At 40.9% G+C, this 17905-nt stretch overlaps 1 protein-coding gene across 1 annotated transcript in view; it reads left to right on the forward strand.

Annotated features, from left to right (window-relative positions):
• Window positions 1–1444: 1444 nt before the first annotated feature.
• LOC117288817 overlaps window positions 1445–17905 on the forward strand; it is a 61375-nt gene continuing 44914 nt past the window's right edge. The window contains exons 1-20 of the mRNA XM_033769667.1: window positions 1445–1468; window positions 1847–2105; window positions 2513–2684; window positions 3089–3228; window positions 3585–3911; window positions 4395–4468; window positions 4806–5052; window positions 5744–5935; window positions 6126–6290; window positions 6771–7088; window positions 9010–9342; window positions 9706–10041; window positions 11024–11353; window positions 11562–11897; window positions 12119–12443; window positions 13475–13794; window positions 14491–14823; window positions 15017–15217; window positions 16201–16341; window positions 17144–17461. Of these exons, the coding sequence (XP_033625558.1) occupies window positions 1445–1468; window positions 1847–2105; window positions 2513–2684; window positions 3089–3228; window positions 3585–3911; window positions 4395–4468; window positions 4806–5052; window positions 5744–5935; window positions 6126–6290; window positions 6771–7088; window positions 9010–9342; window positions 9706–10041; window positions 11024–11353; window positions 11562–11897; window positions 12119–12443; window positions 13475–13794; window positions 14491–14823; window positions 15017–15217; window positions 16201–16341; window positions 17144–17461 (4891 nt within the window). The remainder of the gene's footprint in view (window positions 1469–1846; window positions 2106–2512; window positions 2685–3088; window positions 3229–3584; window positions 3912–4394; window positions 4469–4805; window positions 5053–5743; window positions 5936–6125; window positions 6291–6770; window positions 7089–9009; window positions 9343–9705; window positions 10042–11023; window positions 11354–11561; window positions 11898–12118; window positions 12444–13474; window positions 13795–14490; window positions 14824–15016; window positions 15218–16200; window positions 16342–17143; window positions 17462–17905) is intronic.

Genomic DNA, 17905 nt, shown 5'->3' on the forward strand with positions numbered 1-17905 from the left:
GTCAATTAGATACTGTTTTTATTTCATTTCGAATGAAAAAGTGGTGGCGCCATACGGAAACTTTTCCTACATTTTCTAGAAGCGAAAACCTTCCGAGTCCTGCTACCATTTTCTTACTCCTACCTAGAACAATGAGGTTTGTTCCCCTAACTTTTTGGACTTTGTGGACATGATAGCGGAACGAACTTCATAATCGTATTTTTTTTTCCCCCCTTTTTTTTCTTCTCCAGAAGACGATCAGAGCATACTGATCGAAACGTCGAGTTAAACCAAGGGTTCTTTTCAGATCCACCCCAACTCATTAGAGATAGTCATTACATGGTGCTACCGTAAACCTTTCCATATAATAATAGACAAATCTGCCCCTTGACTAAAATGGCAAAATTTATTACTGATTTGTTACCAAAACTTAAAGCAGTTGGTTGTATGTAATCAGCATATTTACTCATTATTACTATTACCCATAAATAAGAAATTAAATTAAAGCATGCTGTTACTGCACCATAAAAACTTTTGGCTTCGGTATTCAATCATGTCATTGTGTACCTATCATTTACAGAATTCTATCTCTCACCTCCCCCCCCCCCCCCCCACCTCTGCTAAGCACAGAAAATCTTGCTTTTAGTAAAATTCCACGCAGGTAGGGACTAGAAAACCCAATCCACTTGCAAGGCTCCGATCCAGGAAATGAAGCGGGGTCCACAGATCGGAAGGCAGGGCAGAAACCACGAGCCAACTTGACTGGCCTTGATTTCTGTTGAGTTAACATTGCAGAATTTGTCCAAACATGTTACTGATAAGGTTGAACGATATCTAGCCCTGGTAGGATGTCAGTGCAATAGAGGAGTCCAACCTGGGCTAACTGATATCATACTTGGCTCATTGGCCTAGAAGGATTGTTTGTATTTGAGCTCATCAAGGCTCTCTTGTTAACAACACAATCATCCACAGATTAGAAATCTACATTGTTGACACAAACCAAAGGTAGAAAAATACATTGAAGGACCATGTTCAGATAGTGCACTAAAGTTAGACTGTCTAATATGAGTAATGGACCTCATAGATTTATGATTACTCTTTATTGAGCTCCTCTTTCACCTCCCAAACTTAATTTTATCGTTGGTTTTTATTTTTCAGAGCCCACCCCTGGCTTTGAGGTACAACTGATTGGCGGTGAAACCCCGAGCAAGGGTACTCTACAGGTAAACTGAAACATTTCCTGACCTTGCACCTTGCCACCTCAGACACAATAGGAGTTCACCTCATCTGTCAAAGATCATCTCTTGTGCCTAAGGCTATGTCCGAAACGGCCACTTAGGCTGTAGCCTACTGCTAACTCACGCTGTTTTTCAATACTGACGAGACGCACTGATCTAGCTGTAGCCGAAATCGCTGTTTCAGACACGGCCTAATAACAAAGCATTCATTTCTGTTTCCAGTAAACATGCTCGGGGGATTAATTGGGTTGGTAGGGAGGAAAAAGAGTTTTAGGAAATTGTTGAAATGTGCACATTGAGAAGAAAGGAAGTGATGGGTGCAAATGATTTAAATTGATTTCTAATTACATTGTGCAATCAGATTTGATAGAATATTTTAGTTGGGTCTTGAATTGTGGTTTGAAGTGAAACGAGCAGTTGGTCAGGAAACTTAAAACTATTGATACTTTTTGGGGGGTTGGCAGGGTTTTAAACATTTTGATTCTTTTCTTGTAAAAGCAGTTCTGGTCCAGTAAACATTTTGAATAACAAACTTGTCTTGTGGACTTTCCTACCAAATTCATGCCACATACTTGATCACTGAGGTGCACTTGATGTCATTGGTGTACCTATTTTCCTTTTCTTTCCAGGTACGTCATAATGAAACATGGGGTTCTGTCTGTGCAGACGGCTGGTCTAGAGAGTCTGCTAGCATCCTCTGTAAACAGTTGGGCTTCTTCGATGCCCTAACTGCCATCACCCTGTCACCCTCTGAAGGGGATCTGATCTGGTTAAATGGAATCACCTGTTCTGGATCCGAGACTGAGTTGGATGAATGTATCTATGAAGACTTTGGAACACCTGTTACGTGCGACAGCGGAGAAGTGGCTGCTGTTGTCTGTACTATGGGTAAGCTTTGAATGTGGCCATCTGGCGGAATATAGCTGTACCTTAACAGGGGCTTCCCTTAACTTTGTATTTCACTCACCAGCCAGATGAGACAACAACATTTTTGGGTCACCCGCCCGCAAGATTTTTTTCACTAGTCCACTTGTTTTCACTTGCATTTGCCGACTGAGGGACCGTTAATTTTGAGCCCATGCTTATCTTGATTCAAGATATCCCTTGGCAGCATTACAACGTTGCTACCATTGCTATACCTTACATTGATTAAAGAGAGCAAGCATACTGGTAGCTACAGTTGTGTCCATGTAACCACCCGTCTTACTCTGTTCAGCGCTTTGATTTTTTTTGTAAAGGCACTATATTATCATTGTTGTTATTATTGTTATTATTATTGTTATATCTGACCACAGAGCAGCCAATGGTTCGTCTAGTTGATGGTGGAACTCCACTAGAGGGTAGAGTAGAGGTACGAATCAACGGTGAATGGGGAGAAGTCTGTAACTTCCTGTGGGACATTGAGGATGCCAACATCCTCTGCGCTTATTTAGATTTCCCCTACGCCTTGGAGGCATCCAAAGACAGGTGAGTTTTGGGGATCACAGAGATTTCCTTTTTTTCTGTGTTGGTTTTGATTGAGATATTTCAAATAATATTAGTCGAATTGGATACTTGGTTCTTTTGTCCGAGTCCTGTGTAAAAATGTAGGCATGGAAAAGGGATCCGTTTTTGTTAAACTGAGAAACTGCAATCACTATTGGGACATGGACCATGACAGAGACAGTGGTACAAGTCAATGGACTCTCTTCTTTGTTGTAGCCAGTAGATCACTACCACCAAGTCCTATGACAAATCAAAACCTCCGCCCAAACTTACTCTTTCATGTTTTTCAAAGTCAGCACCTCGCATTATTGTACTTCAATAGGTTTTTTTTGTTTGAATTCAGAATCCATGACATTCAAATAAAAGACTATTCCTGTTAAACACAGGTTTCAACCAACTGGAGAAACTGGACCCAATCTACTTGACTCTGTGACCTGTTTGGGAGAGGAGAAATCATTCTTTGACTGTAGCTTTAAGTACAAACCAACAGAATGTGGAGGACATGCTGGTGTGGTCTGCCAGTCACGTAAGTCATTCTTATAGAAGTTTTTGTTCATTGTTTCCAGCGGTTGGCGAAGCCACCGAAGGAGCGTACTGTTTCTGATGCAACTTTCCATGTGATCCTCTGTGAGTGCCATTTTGGTGTCTTTTTCTGATGCGACTTTCCATGTGATCTTCTGTTAGTGCCATTTTGGTGTCTTTTCTGATGCGACTTTCCATGTGATCTTCTGTGAGTGCCATTTTGGTGTCTTTTAAACAATTGTACAATTGACCCCTCAATGGAATTTATTGTTAAACCTGGAACCCACAAGGGCAATCTTGACTGCTCTTATTGACTCCCCAGTTATTTGAAGAAAGTTTGATTGTTCTCACTTATCACAGCTGCCAGAGATGAAGTACAGGTCAGATTAGCTGAAGGGCGTGGCTCGTTCCAAGGCAGGGTGGAGCTTCTTCACAACGATGTCTGGGGCACAGTTTGCGACGATGGCTGGGACTTGGAAGATGCCCATGTGATCTGTCGCCAGCTCGGGTTCACCGGTGCTGGCGAGGCAGTCTTAGGGGGAGCATTCGGTGAGGGGAAGGGGCCAATCTTGTTGGATGAAATCGCTTGTCAAGGAACGGAGAGGGGCCTTGAGTATTGCGGCCATAATGGTTGGGAGCAGAGTAATTGTGACCATAGTGAAGATGCTGGTGTGGTCTGCCTGCAAGGTAATGGTCTGTCCATCCAATCTCAAGCACTCTTTCAATCAATAAAACATTTATTTCCACATTCACATCACATGGAGGCGTCATCCTAAAAGCCGAGGCTTGTGGCGGATGTCCCTGTTACAAGATTACAGAACAAAACAGGAAAACAGCACTAAATAGACGAATAAATAAATACATACCACTAACGGTATCAATATATCCGTTTTGCTTATACAGTGGATGAAGGGGATTTCTCGTTTAATATTAACAAAGTGAAGTGAATTATTCTCAACATTTTGACTAACCTGCACTAGTCATCAGTGGGAGACATAAATCTACTCCACAGAGCATTAGTAAGAGAAGTTTTCAGGAACAAATCCTCAAGTAGATACATGTACACAAGGTGTCACTGCAAGTTAAAACGCACCCTTTATTTTAATTAAGACCAGCTTGTTTCTTGAACAAGACATTTGAAGAATTAACGCTTGTGTTTGCTCTTTGTAGAGGGAGATCTGGCTGTTCGTTTAACCGATGGAGCAAGCCCTAACCAAGGCCTCGTTGAAGTACTCATGGACAACGTAAGAAATTATTGTTCCTTATATGAAGGAAGATATGACCATTCTTGAATTGTGGTTGTCTCAACCGAAATCTTCTTTTACCCAAACCTATCGGATGTCTTTTGAAGATCTTTGGATGTAATTAAATTCCAATCCCTACCCTGGGTTAACTTGACACACTGAAAGAGAACCAGCTACAAACACTGTGCATAACACAATGCTTTGCCTGGTATCCTGTTTCTGCCAAGCAGTGCCTTTTGTGCCTTGTACATTTGCCATTATCTACTTTGGGACATCTTAGTTTTTGTCTTGTAGAAGTCTTTTAACGAGTAATCCCAATTTGATTTGGAACTTATAGGAATGGAGAACGGTCTGTTTTGCATATTCCGGCTCTGCAGACGCTGAGGTGATCTGCCGACAGCTGAAATACTCCGGGGCTGTGTCTGCCCTCAATGCTGAAGACATGGGTATAATAACGCCAACGAACACCGATGTGCTAACTCTGGTCTGTGCTGGTAGCGAGTACAAGATACAAGAATGCAATACTTACTTTAAGAATAGATTCTCCTGTGCACCAGAGCTTACTGGCGCTGTTATTTGCTCAGGTAAATAGATTCTCCTGTGCACCAGAGCTTACTGGCGCTGTTATTTGCTCAGGTAACTGGTAGCGAGTACAAGATACAAGAATGCAATACTTACTTTAAGAATAGATTCTCCTGTGCACCAGAGCTTACTGGCGCTGTTATTTACTCAGGTAAATAGATTCTCCTGTGCACCAGAGCTTACTGGCGCTGTTATTTGCTCAGGTAAATAGATTCTCCTGTGCACCAGAGCTTACTGGCGCTGTTATTTGCTCAGGTAAATAGATTCTGCTGTGCACCAGAGCTTACTGGCGCTGTTATTTGCTCAGGTAAATAGATTCTCCTGTGCACCAGAGCTTACTGGCGCTGTTATTTGCTCAGGTAAATAGATTCTCCTGTGCACCAGAGCTTACTGGCGCTGTTATTTGCTCAGGTAAATAGATTCTCCTGTGCACCAGAGCTTACTGGCGCTGTTATTTGCTCAGGTAAAGTTCAATGGTTGGTTGGCTTACACGTTTTATCTGGGCACACTTATATAGAGCTGCTTAAGCACAAACAAATTATGCTTACCAGAACAGGGTTACCAGCCAAACTACCATGTCACATGGACAATTTGTGACTGGTATCATGCTCATTTCTGCTGGTCCAAAGTGAGGTGGAAGGCAGGGTAAGATTATCATTCAGCCAACCCTATCATCTTTTACTACCTTATTAGGGGAAATTGTTGATGACACTCCAGATGTTCCTGTTCGTCTGGTGAATGACGGCCCTGAACCCAGGACTGGAGAGGGCCGGGTTGAGATCTACCAGGATGGTGAATGGGGCAGTATCTGTGATGGTGATGATTGGACACTAAGGGAGGCAACCGTTCTCTGCAAGCAGCTTGGATTTATTGCAGCCGTCAGGGGTAAGAAGGCAGTCATTTACCGCACTGTTGAAATGGCTGTGCCTGCAATTTGTAGGCATAATATTCTTATTACTTTAGTATGTTTACCGATTTTGAGCCACTCGATGATTGCACCAAGTATGGATGCCAAGGAACTTATGAAGTCTAGTTACTAGACACTGAAAAATGCTTTTTATTGTATATAATGCAGGAGCAAAGTCGGAAGAATACGGTGATCCGACTACAGGGCCTTTTTGGATGTCCGCAATCAGTTGTGACGGCACAGAGGACAAGATAAATGACTGTCGCCAGGAATCGTGGGCCAGTAATTGCCCACTTGAAAACAACATTCCTGCTACGGCTATCTGCATTACAGGTAAAGATGGATAGTTTTCTGAGTTCTATGACAAATCCCCTCCCTACCCCCTCCTTTCTGTCACGATTTAATATACTAAAGGATGGGGTCAACAATTAACAACAAGTTTAACAAGGAAACATTTTTTTTTTTTTTGTCATGAAAGGCAGGCTTATATATGTCAAAGTCCTTTATCCTCGATTGGGCCAGTTTATGCATTTATTAACAAACTTTCACAAATGTATGCTCAACTGATCATCAAAGTTGTAAGAAAATAATGAAAGAAAAAAGAAAGATAAACTTTGCCGGCATACATTAGGATTATAATGTGGTGAATGCATCTTGTTTGTGCACAGTTGTACTATCATGCACCAACAGTTGACTGCAGTTGAAGTTTGCAACATCAGCAGCAGATTTCAAATGAAGGGAAGAGCGAATTACTTGTTAATTACGATATTGTCATACTACTGAAGTTCAATTCATTGATGATAATAATTGCAGAACCACTGGACATTCGTCTGGTTGGTGGTTTGACAAAGTACGAAGGCACTGTGGAGGTCTACTTCAGGGGTGAGTGGGGGTCTATCTGTGATGATCTGTGGGGCATAGAAGATGCTAAAGTCGTCTGTCGACAGCTTCACCTTGGTGAAGCTGTGTCTGCTAAGACTCGGGCGTACTTCGGGAGAAGCGAGCTTGAACCGATCCATTTTGATGATGTTGAGTGTCAGGGAGAGGAGTCTACTTTATCCGAGTGCCTCATGGATGCCCTTCAGATCTGCAACCACTTAGAGGACGCAGGAGTCGTGTGCAGTGGACACGGTAAATTTGCTTTCTCTTGCCATTTAAATTTTATTTAAATGTTCCAAATCAACCCTACGTAGCTGGTCTCTGGCCTCAATTTTGTTTGAATGTTTTTTTTATGAGCCTTAATCACTGATTGTTACAAAACAACTGCAGATTATACTAAGCTCTTAGATTATACCCATATACAACAATTTGTGTTAGCATTGTGTACTCAGTATTTTCCTGAGCTCTGGGAAAAAAATCACAGGCATATTGTTCTCGAGTGAGATTTGAAACCAATGACCTTTGCAATATTAATTGCCATTTATTAAACTGCAGATTATTTTATCATTGTTTTTTTTTTTGGGGGGGGGTTTCAACTAGGACACCTTTGTGTTGTTATCAAGTATCTGAACTGATCTTTTGAGTGCGTCTAGTTTCAAGATTTAGATTTGTTCTTTCATATAACTAGGACACCTTTGTGTTGTTATCAAGTATCTGAACTGATCTTTTGAGTGCGTCTAGTTTCAAGATTTAGATTTGTTCTTTCATATAACTAGGACACCTTTGTGTTGTTATCAAGTATCTGAACTGATCTTTTGAGTGCGTCTAGTTTCAAGATTTAGATTTGTTCTTTCATATAACTAGGACACCTTTGTGTTGTTATCAAGTATCTGAACTGATCTTTTGAGTGCGTCTAGTTTCAAGATTTAGATTTGTTCTTTCATATAACTAGGACACCTTTGTGTTGTTATCAAGTATCTGAACTGATCTTTTGAGTGCGTCTAGTTTCAAGATTTAGATTTGTTCTTTCATATAACTAGGACACCTTTGTGTTGTTATCAAGTATCTGAACTGATCTTTTGAGTGCGTCTAGTTTCAAGATTTAGATTTGTTCTTTCATATAACTAGGACACCTTTGTGTTGTTATCAAGTATCTGAACTGATCTTTTGAGTGCGTCTAGTTTCAAGATTTAGATTTGTTCTTTCATATAACTAGGACACCTTTGTGTTGTTATCAAGTATCTGAACTGATCTTTTGAGTGCGTCTAGTTTCAAGATTTAGATTTGTTCTTTCATATAACTAGGACACCTTTGTGTTGTTATCAAGTATCTGAACTGATCTTTTGAGTGCGTCTAGTTTCAAGATTTAGATTTGTTCTTTCATATAACTAGGACACCTTTGTGTTGTTATCAAGTATCTGAACTGATCTTTTGAGTGCGTCTAGTTTCAAGATTTAGATTTGTTCTTTCATATAACTAGGACACCTTTGTGTTGTTATCAAGTATCTGACCTGATCTTTTGAGTGTGTCTAGTTTCAAGATTTAGATTTGTTCTTTCATATAACTAGGACACCTTTGTGTTGTTATCAAGTATCTGAACTGATCTTTTGAGTGCGTCTAGTTTCAAGATTTAGATTTGTTCTTTCATATAACTAGGACACCTTTGTGTTGTTATCAAGTATCTGACCTGATCTTTTGAGTGCGTCTAGTTTCAAGATTTAGATTTGTTCTTTCATATAACTAGGACACCTTTGTGTTGTTATCAAGTATCTGAACTGATCTTTTGAGTGCGTCTAGTTTCAAGATTTAGATTTGTTCTTTCATATAACTAGGACACCTTTGTGTTGTTATCAAGTATCTGAACTGATCTTTTGAGTGCGTCTAGTTTCAAGATTTAGATTTGTTCTTTCATATAACTAGGACACCTTTGTGTTGTTATCAAGTATCTGAACTGATCTTTTGAGTGCGTCTAGTTTCAAGATTTAGATTTGTTCTTTCATATAACTAGGACACCTTTGTGTTGTTATCAAGTATCTGAACTGATCTTTTGAGTGCGTCTAGTTTCAAGATTTAGATTTGTTCTTTCATATTCTGCGCCTTGAACACCCAGCAGGGTGGATATGTGCGCATTACAAGTCTTATTATTATTATTATTATTATTATTATTATATAGATACAGAACCTGAAGTACATATTCGTTTATCCGGCGGTGATGACACCACTGAAGGACGTGTGGAAGTCTACAGTGAAGGGAAGTGGGGAACAGTTTGCGACGACGGCTTTGACATAAGTGACGCGGAGGTTGTCTGTAGGCAGCTTGGTTTCCCCGGTGCCCTACGTATCTCTAGTCAGTTGGAGTTTGGTAAGGGTAATGGCCCAATACTGCTGGACGAGGTACAGTGTGAGGGAACCGAGGAACGTCTACTGGATTGTGAATCGGCCGTTGCGAATGATATCAACTGCGTACATGAGGAGGATATTGGAGTGGTCTGCCGAACGGAAGAAGGTACTGGAAGACAGTTTGATTTTAAGGAAATTGTTAGTAGTGGCCTCGTGTACAGGAATCATATCCTCTCTGGTGTGTCTGATCTGTATAGTCTTGGTTTAGCCACTTGTCTCCTTTAAGCAAGACACTTTGGATGGAATGTAAAGCTGTAGGTCACTAATAGAAAGAGTTTGCCCTGATGTATCTGGTGTTGAGTGGTGAATGCACAGCAGCACCTTACAAGGTGCTTCATAAATGGGTCTCAAAACCCTGTCTTTAAAAAAATTAATAATAGATGCTTTGAGCCAGCCGTAGATAATGCACTTTATAAAAACTAGTTATTTCTATTATTATTATTTTATTTATACCAAATACCTTCCTTAGAGACTGGACCAGAGACCTTCATACGTCTTGCTGACGGAGGGGCAGATAACCTTGGCCGTGTTGAAGTCTACGCTGATGACACCTGGGGATGGGTGTGTAGCCTAAAGTGGGATAAGATCGATGCAGACATAGCGTGCATGGAGCTTGGGTTCACCCAAGGGGCGTACAGAGTATCAGAAGAAGGCGACTTCGGTGAGGGTATAGGACCCCTACTCATGGAACAGGTTCATTGCAGAGGAGGTGAAAGAAGATTGACTAATTGTGAACATTTGCGGTATACGTCGGCAAATTGTGGGAGTGGTTTCGCAGCCGGCGTGGTGTGTAGACCAAACACAGGTATGTTATCCAGTCAAGTTTCATTCTTGACACTCTCAAAGTTTGCATAATGGCTTTAGGATAAAACCTTAAACCTCATAAACCTTACTTAAACCAGAAAACAAAAATTGGGTTATAAAGGTAGTGTGAGAGAGCACGGCTGTTGATCTGGAACTTGAAGTAGCTTGATGGGCTCTTCCTCCAGCTGTACACAGACACATAGTCCTAGATATAAGGAACTGTTTCTGGTAGGGGAAATTTTCAGAAATCCATAATTAAAATCTTACCTGTAAGATGCAACTGATCTCATCAGATTAACATCTCATGTTTACACACGATTTTTAGTAGTGGGTTTGGAAATGAGATATTCCTCATAAATAATCGGCTCTCAACTCATCATGCAAATCTATCTGAGTGTTTGCGCTGGAGCCAGTAATGCACACTGCAGTATGAGTGTTTGCGCGGAAGCCAGTACTGCAGTATGCACTTATTCCAAATATGCGTCACCTGACTGTTCTGACGAGCTATTGTGCATGCACACACGCCCACGACAGGCATGTTTTTTTAAACTAAGAAAAATAATTGAGAGCTTAATTTTTTACAAAAAAGACAGATTAGTGAGGAATATCTGGCGTCCAAAAACAACCGCCAAAAAAGAATGCAGCCTTGGAATATAAATTTGGTAAGATTCTTACAGCTAAGATTTAAATTATTTCACCCTTGAAACGGACCTTCACATGCAGGTCGTCACGGTAGTATTTATAAGGCTAGGTTTGAAGTTGGTTTTACAGAGCATTTTGGATTCATATTGGATTGATTGATTGATTGATTGATTGATTGATTGATTGACTGACTGATTGATTGATTGATTGATTGATTGATTGATTGATTGATTGATTGATTGATTGATTGATTGATTGATTGATTGATTGATTGATTGATTGATTGATTGATTGATTGATTGATTGATTGATATTTGATTGGCTATGTGTACATTTACCAGAGCCCGAGATGCCCATCCGCTTAGCTGGTGCCCAGTCGGAAAATACTGGCCGTGTTGAAATCTACCACGAAGGCCTGTGGGGAACCATCTGTGATGATTCTTGGGACCAAGTTGACGCAGACGTTGTATGCAGACAGTTGGGATTTAGCCAAGGGGCTGTCAGGGCTGCTGTGCAAGCTGAGTTCGGAGCAGGCATCAACACAATCCTGCTGACCGATGTGAACTGTTATGGGTCTGAGCAGACTCTGGAAGATTGCAAGAAGTCAGAGTGGGGAGAGAATAGTTGTGAGCACAGCCAGGATTCTGGAGTTGTATGCATCAATCAACTGGGTAAGACTGGAATTCATATTCATAAAAGCTCAGAAACAGCATTGAAACAAGACACAAATTTACTCATTTTTCTTAAAGAAATGAATTCAGTAAGTTGTAATGCTCACTTTTGGTTATTTAGATATGCAAATAAGATGTTGAATCATATCGTTCTGTTTTTTGAAAAAAAGTGTAAATTTTTTTTTGCTTTTTATTTTTTATCTGACAGGACCTGATGAACCAAGTGTGCGCTTGGTGAGTAAGGGGGAACGAACCAATGCTGGTTATGTAGAGATTTACCATGATGGAGAGTGGGGTACCATCTGTGATGATGACTGGGACTTAATGGATGGGGATGTGGTTTGCAAGCAGCTTGGGTTTGAGCATGGTGCTCACTCAGTTATCGACAGAGCGGGACTCGGTGAAGGAATGGGTCCAATCATGCTAAGCAGCATCAACTGTGGGACTGAGGAGACGATGTTGGAAGATTGTCCAAACAGTGGATGGAAGACTCACTCCTGCAGCCATATTGAAGATGCGGGCGTGATTTGCCGAACAGATCCAGGTAGAAATTCATTTACAAGAATAACTGTCAATATATCATCCGTGGTTCCCACCCCCAAAATATGCTGAGTTTTTTTGCACTACTGAGATGTTTGAAACCTTTTGAGGAGAAAGTTAATCAGTGTTCAAAACAGTAGAAGAAACAGTCAGAGTTGAAGAAAAATCGCCTCTTTTTTGTGTGATCTTTTATTTGATTATTTTAAACCTGCATTCCATTTTTAGAACCAGAGATTCCTGTTCGTCTAGTTGGGGGTGCCGTGCCCAATGATGGTCGAGTTGAGCTGTACTACGAGGGAGAGTGGGGAACCATCTGCAACGACGGTTGGGACATCGACGATGCCAATGTTGTCTGCCAGCAACTTGGTTACCCCGGTGCTGAGAGGATCTCAGATGGAGAGTTCGGGCCCGGTACTGGAACCATATTACTGGATGAGGTGGCTTGTGATGGGACTGAAACCTCATTGGAGAACTGCGGTCACGACGAGTGGAGAGTTACAAACTGTGTTCACTCTGAGGATGCTGGGGTCCTCTGTAGACAAGAAAGTATGTTAGAATATTAAACTGTGGTCATTGTAGAAAATGGCGTTAGTGTGAGCCTCAGAAATGGCTTATGCCCAAACATGCCGCTCAGATCTAGTATGGTACTGACGTGCATTACCAGTGTTTAGTTGAGCTTTTGTTACTCATTGATCCACCCAAACAGTAGCCAAGGTTTTCATGGATTTAATCTGGTAAAAGAACCCAGTGCACTTATCGAAAAGAGAAGGGGTTTGCCCTGGTGTTCCTGGTCTGATATGCAGCATATTGTCCCACAGCACCGTGTAAACAATAACATCCACATACCTTGCAAGAACAAATACTGAGCTCTTTGATATACCCCTAGGGAAGTTATTATACACATAATGAATGTTTATGAGTGCAATGGTGCGAATATGTTCATGAGTTGAAAGATGGAATGTTCCATTCAACGAGGCGGAGCCGAGTTGAATGGAACATTCCAGCTTTCAACGAATGAACATATTCGCACCATTGCACGAATGAAAAACATTCATTATTTGTTTTATATAACATCCAAGTAGATCTTTGTCATTTTGATTGAAAGATACAACTTTCAAAACAAACAATTTCAACTGTAGAAGCTGAATGCTAGTAATTTTACTATGCCTTCTTGCAGTAACACCTGCTGCGTTACCAAAGACACGCGCACGCAGTGATGTTTTTACTCAGCTCTTTCGTTCCATCCGAAAAGTACCATTGCACGCTGCCAGCGTGCAATGGTACTTTTCGGATGGAACGAAAAAGCACGGTGAGTGACTCAGTGTGCAATGGTACTTTTATTTTCTATCACGTGACGGACAATCCTCCAATCAAATGGCAAGGATCTGCTTGGGTGTTATATAAAAAGCTCTATTTATGAACCTTGTATTATTATTTTGTTAAAGCTTGGTAAAAAATGTAAGTTGTAATTTGAAGAGAATTACAATGTGATCATAAAAGGAGCGGAATGCCAGTAATAAAAGTAAATCCAATTTCCGCTGCAGATGGTGAGGATTCTGGAGCTAGCGGCAGTGGGGGCAGTGATAGTGGTAATGTCCGTCTTGTTGGTGGTTCCTCTAGTGCAAGTGGACGTGTTGAGATCTATCATCAAGGACAATGGGGGACCATTTGTGATGATGAGTGGAACCTGGATGAGGGATATGCTGTCTGCATCCAGCTTGGATTCTATGGAGTGACCAGGGTGATGGGGGAAGGGGAGTTTGGTCCTGGTGATGAAAACAGCCCAATCATTGAAGCTGTGGATTGTGACGGCACACAGACTACACTTGAAGACTGCCAGATCATAGGCTGGGGAACGACAACCTGTCATCGTCAGGATGCTGGTGTGGAGTGTCTGACAGGTATATGAAACCACTCAAATCATTCAGATACTTCAGAAATGTTTTCCTTTAAGAAAGTCAGCAATCAAAAACAGCTTCAAGTTTTGTAGATTGTTATTAAAGTTTAATATTTTGGTTGTTTACCCATACACCGATGTGTGTACCGATGTGTGTATGGGTAAACAACCAAAATGAATATTCTTTAGCCCCGATGCAAATGTAACATCTGTTATTAAACTTATTGAACTCATCCTGCACAATAATAATAACAAATTCTTATATAGCGCATTTCACAATAAACAGTATCAATGCGCTTTACATTAGTCCCCTGGTCATTGGGCCAATAAACATCCCTTTAATCTTTCTCAGCTCCCATTAGGGAGTATACAGCCCCGAGCTGCCGTGGCGCTCCGAAAGCTTTTCATTCACAATATCAACCTCTACCCTCGCAGGTACCCATTTATACCCCTGGGTGAAGAGAAGCAATTATAGTAAAGTATCTTGCTCAAGGACACAAGTGTCACGACCGGGATTCGAACCCACACTCCAATCTTTTCCATTATTTAGAGATTAAGGAAAATTCATGCCATTTGGGTCAGATTTGAAAATTTACCAACATAAGCTTTTCAATGTTATCTTCACCTCTTAAAATAAAACTCAATTAATTTGACTTGTTTCGAATGCAATTGATCTGGATTTGTCGATTGAAAACTTTAGAGCCACCACCAGAGGTTCCTGTACGACTCGTTGGTGGTTTGAGTCCAGCGTCTGGCCGACTGGAAGTCTTCAGAGATGCCATTTGGGGGACGGTGTGCCGTGACTTCATCGACGAGACTGATGCCACATTGGTTTGCAAACAGCTTGGTTTCCCTGGACTCCTAAGTATTGAAGGAATTGAGGCTTATGGCCAAGGGGACTTTGGGATGCCTATTTGGGCAGAGATGCGCTGCACTGGAACTGAGCTCTCTGTAGAGGAATGCACATGGGGTGACAATTTAGGAGTTACTGGCTGTAACCATACCAAGGATACTGGTATCAAATGCCAAACAGGTAGGTTTAATTTTATTACTTAGCAACAACCACAAAAGGTATCTGTTTCTTGTACACTTACAATCACCAATAGGGTTGTTACCGTGCTTGGACAGGAAAGAAATTAGTGGTGGAGTTTGAGGAAGTAAAACATTAAGTGAAACCCTTAAAGGAAAGAAATATCAGGTATTTTTGTTCCCTCTCCATCTTACAGAGGAAAGAACTGTATCTGATAATGTTAGACTGGTTGGAGATGAACCTAACCTGGGGCGTGTTGAGGTCCGCATTGATGGGGTAGAATGGGGAACCGTCTGTGATGACTTGTGGAACCTTGATGATGCTGAGGTGGTGTGTCGAGAGCTTGGTTTTACCAATGGAGCTGTACGTGCTGCAGTTGAAGCTGAGTTTGGCCAAGGTAGGGTTGACAACTGTTTAACTTGTATTTTGTTGCAATTTGAGTATACTACCCTTACACAGATATGTATTACTTTACCGCGTTTTATGAAAAAATTCCACACTCAAATGATGATTAGAAAAGTGTAATTTTATGGAATAACAAGTCCTTTTTTCAAGGTATAATTTGAATAAGCTTAGGGACCAACACAAAAGCAGAAACAAAGCCAATCTTACTTCACCATCAGATTTGTAAAACACCGCACCCACACTACAGTTTGTGGTTTAAGGATTCTTATGGATGATGTTGAGTGTATTGGTTTAGAAATGTCAATTCTTAACTGCATCTTATTGTTGGTTGTTTATCCTTGTTTCAAACAGGTACAGGTTTAAGGATTCTTATGGATGATGTTGAGTGTATTGGTTTAGAAATGTCAATTCTTAACTGCATCTTATTGTTGGTTGTTTATCCTCGTTTGAAACAGGAACAGGTTTAAGGATTCTCATGGACGATGTTGAGTGTATTGGTTTAGAAATGTCAATTCTTAACTGCATCTTATTGTTGGTTGTTTATCCTCGTTTGAAACAGGAACAGGTTTAAGGATTCTTATGGATGATGTTGAGTGTATTGGTTTAGAAATGTCAATTCTTAACTGCATCTTGTTGTTGGTTGTTTATCCTCGTTTGAAACAGGAACAGGTTTAAGGATTCTCATGGACGATGTTGAGTGTATTGGTTTAGAAATGTCAATTCTTAACTGCATCTTATTGTTGGTTGTTTATCCTCGTTTGAAACAGGAACAGGTTTAAGGATTCTTATGGATGATGTTGAGTGTATTGGTTTAGAAATGTCAATTCTTAACTGCATCTTATTGTTGGTTGTTTATCCTCATTTGAAACAGGAACAGGTTTAAGGATTCTCATGGACGATGTTGAGTGTACCGGTTCAGAGATGTCAATTCTTAACTGCATCTAACTGTTGGTTGTTTATCCTTGTTTCAAACAGGTACAGGTTTAAGGATTCTTATGGATGATGTTGAGTGTACCGGTTCAGAGATGTCAATTCTTAACTGCATCTTTTCTGGGGAGGAGAGTCAGAACTGTGGGCACTCTGAAGATGCTGGTGTTGTCTGCCGGATAGATGAAGGTACAATTGTATGGGGTGACCCTTCTGAAAAGAAAAAAATCTCAAACACTGTGTTCTTAAAATTCTTCAATAACTTTATTCCTTAATGTAATAATGTATGGCCCTTTTCACACTATTCTATTCCCCCTGATTTCCCTTGAGGGATAATGGCTGGCCTTTTCACACTGATGATATCTGCCTCCGGTCTTCCCTCGCAAATGATAAACACCAGGGAATAGCCACCCCTGCTTTGGAATAGGGGTAACTATTAAAACCCTGGGGTGTTTCTTGAAATGTGCAACTGGAACTCTGTGGAATAGGGACGCAGTATGAAAGTGCGTTGGGGTAAATGTTTGGTAAAAAAAAGGTCTTGGAGCCTCCCCAGGGCTATTGCCATGGGGATAAGAAATACAGTGTGAAATGGCTCAAGATACATAATGACCCCTAACCTTCAAATTGGAATGACTAGGTTCGGTTCGGTTATAGATGTGGGTGATTGTGTACCCTGACTCTAGTGTATACTTATGGTATCATGGCTTGATAAAAATTTTGAAAAAAACTTCATTGTTTCAGGTGAATTAGGATTGCCCTCGACTTATATGAAAGCGTAAGGAGTGCATCACAGGGAAGTTACACATTATTGCATCTGCCTCGCCTGGTTGAATGCAAACTATTTGGATGTTCTTTTCAAGCTAGTGTCACTAATATCAGTCCGTACCAGTTTATTCTTGTCTATACTGGTTCAAACCGGTTCACTTTCTAACTTTGACTCGTTGTGGATTTAAACTAGAGTTGACAAGATCTCTTGTCTTGTAATTTTCAGTGCCAGATGTAACTGTACGCCTTGTTGGAAGTGAGAACAGTTACGAGGGTCGTGTTGAAGTCTTCTATGAAGGTGAATGGGGAACAGTTTGTGATGACTATTGGGACATCACCGATGCTAATGTCGTCTGTAAGCAACTGGGCTTCTCTGGGGCTTCTAATGCTTCTTTAGGATCTGGCTTTGGGGAAGGAGTGGGAGCAATTCTCCTTGATGATGTACAATGTACAGGCAATGAAGAAAGACTTGAAGACTGTCCCAGTGGAGGTTGGAGAGAAGAAAACTGCGAGCATTCGGAAGATGCTGGAGTCATCTGCATTGGTAGGTATCCAACATATTTGAGGTTATTAAGAAGAAATGTTGACTTGTAGCCATCTTTAATGAAGATACATGTAGCTTACAGTAAGCTGATCATCAGCTAGGCTGGTCTCCTTTCTATTTCCACAAGGATAAATACATGCACTGCAGCCTCGCTACCATGGGCAGCGCACCAGATCAATGCCTCTCCTCACTAACCCCTGGAAGGGATGTACTAAGAAACAACGCTGATTGGCTCATGAAATGGTTATGCATTAGATGTAAAGTGCGTGGCGCGGAGTTTTAAGATATTTACATATTGATCACGCTTTTTTATGGACAAACACGCTTTTGAAAAACAAAAACAAAAACATTCTTTAAGACGAAAGACATGCATGCACGCCTAGACAGTATGGAATACAGGCGTTTATTAAAATGTGCTAGATTCTAGCACATTTTTAATTAACC

This window comes from Asterias rubens, chromosome 4 (assembly GCF_902459465.1).
Source record: "Asterias rubens chromosome 4, eAstRub1.3, whole genome shotgun sequence".
In the NCBI taxonomy this organism is placed as follows: domain Eukaryota; kingdom Metazoa; phylum Echinodermata; class Asteroidea; order Forcipulatida; family Asteriidae; genus Asterias; species Asterias rubens.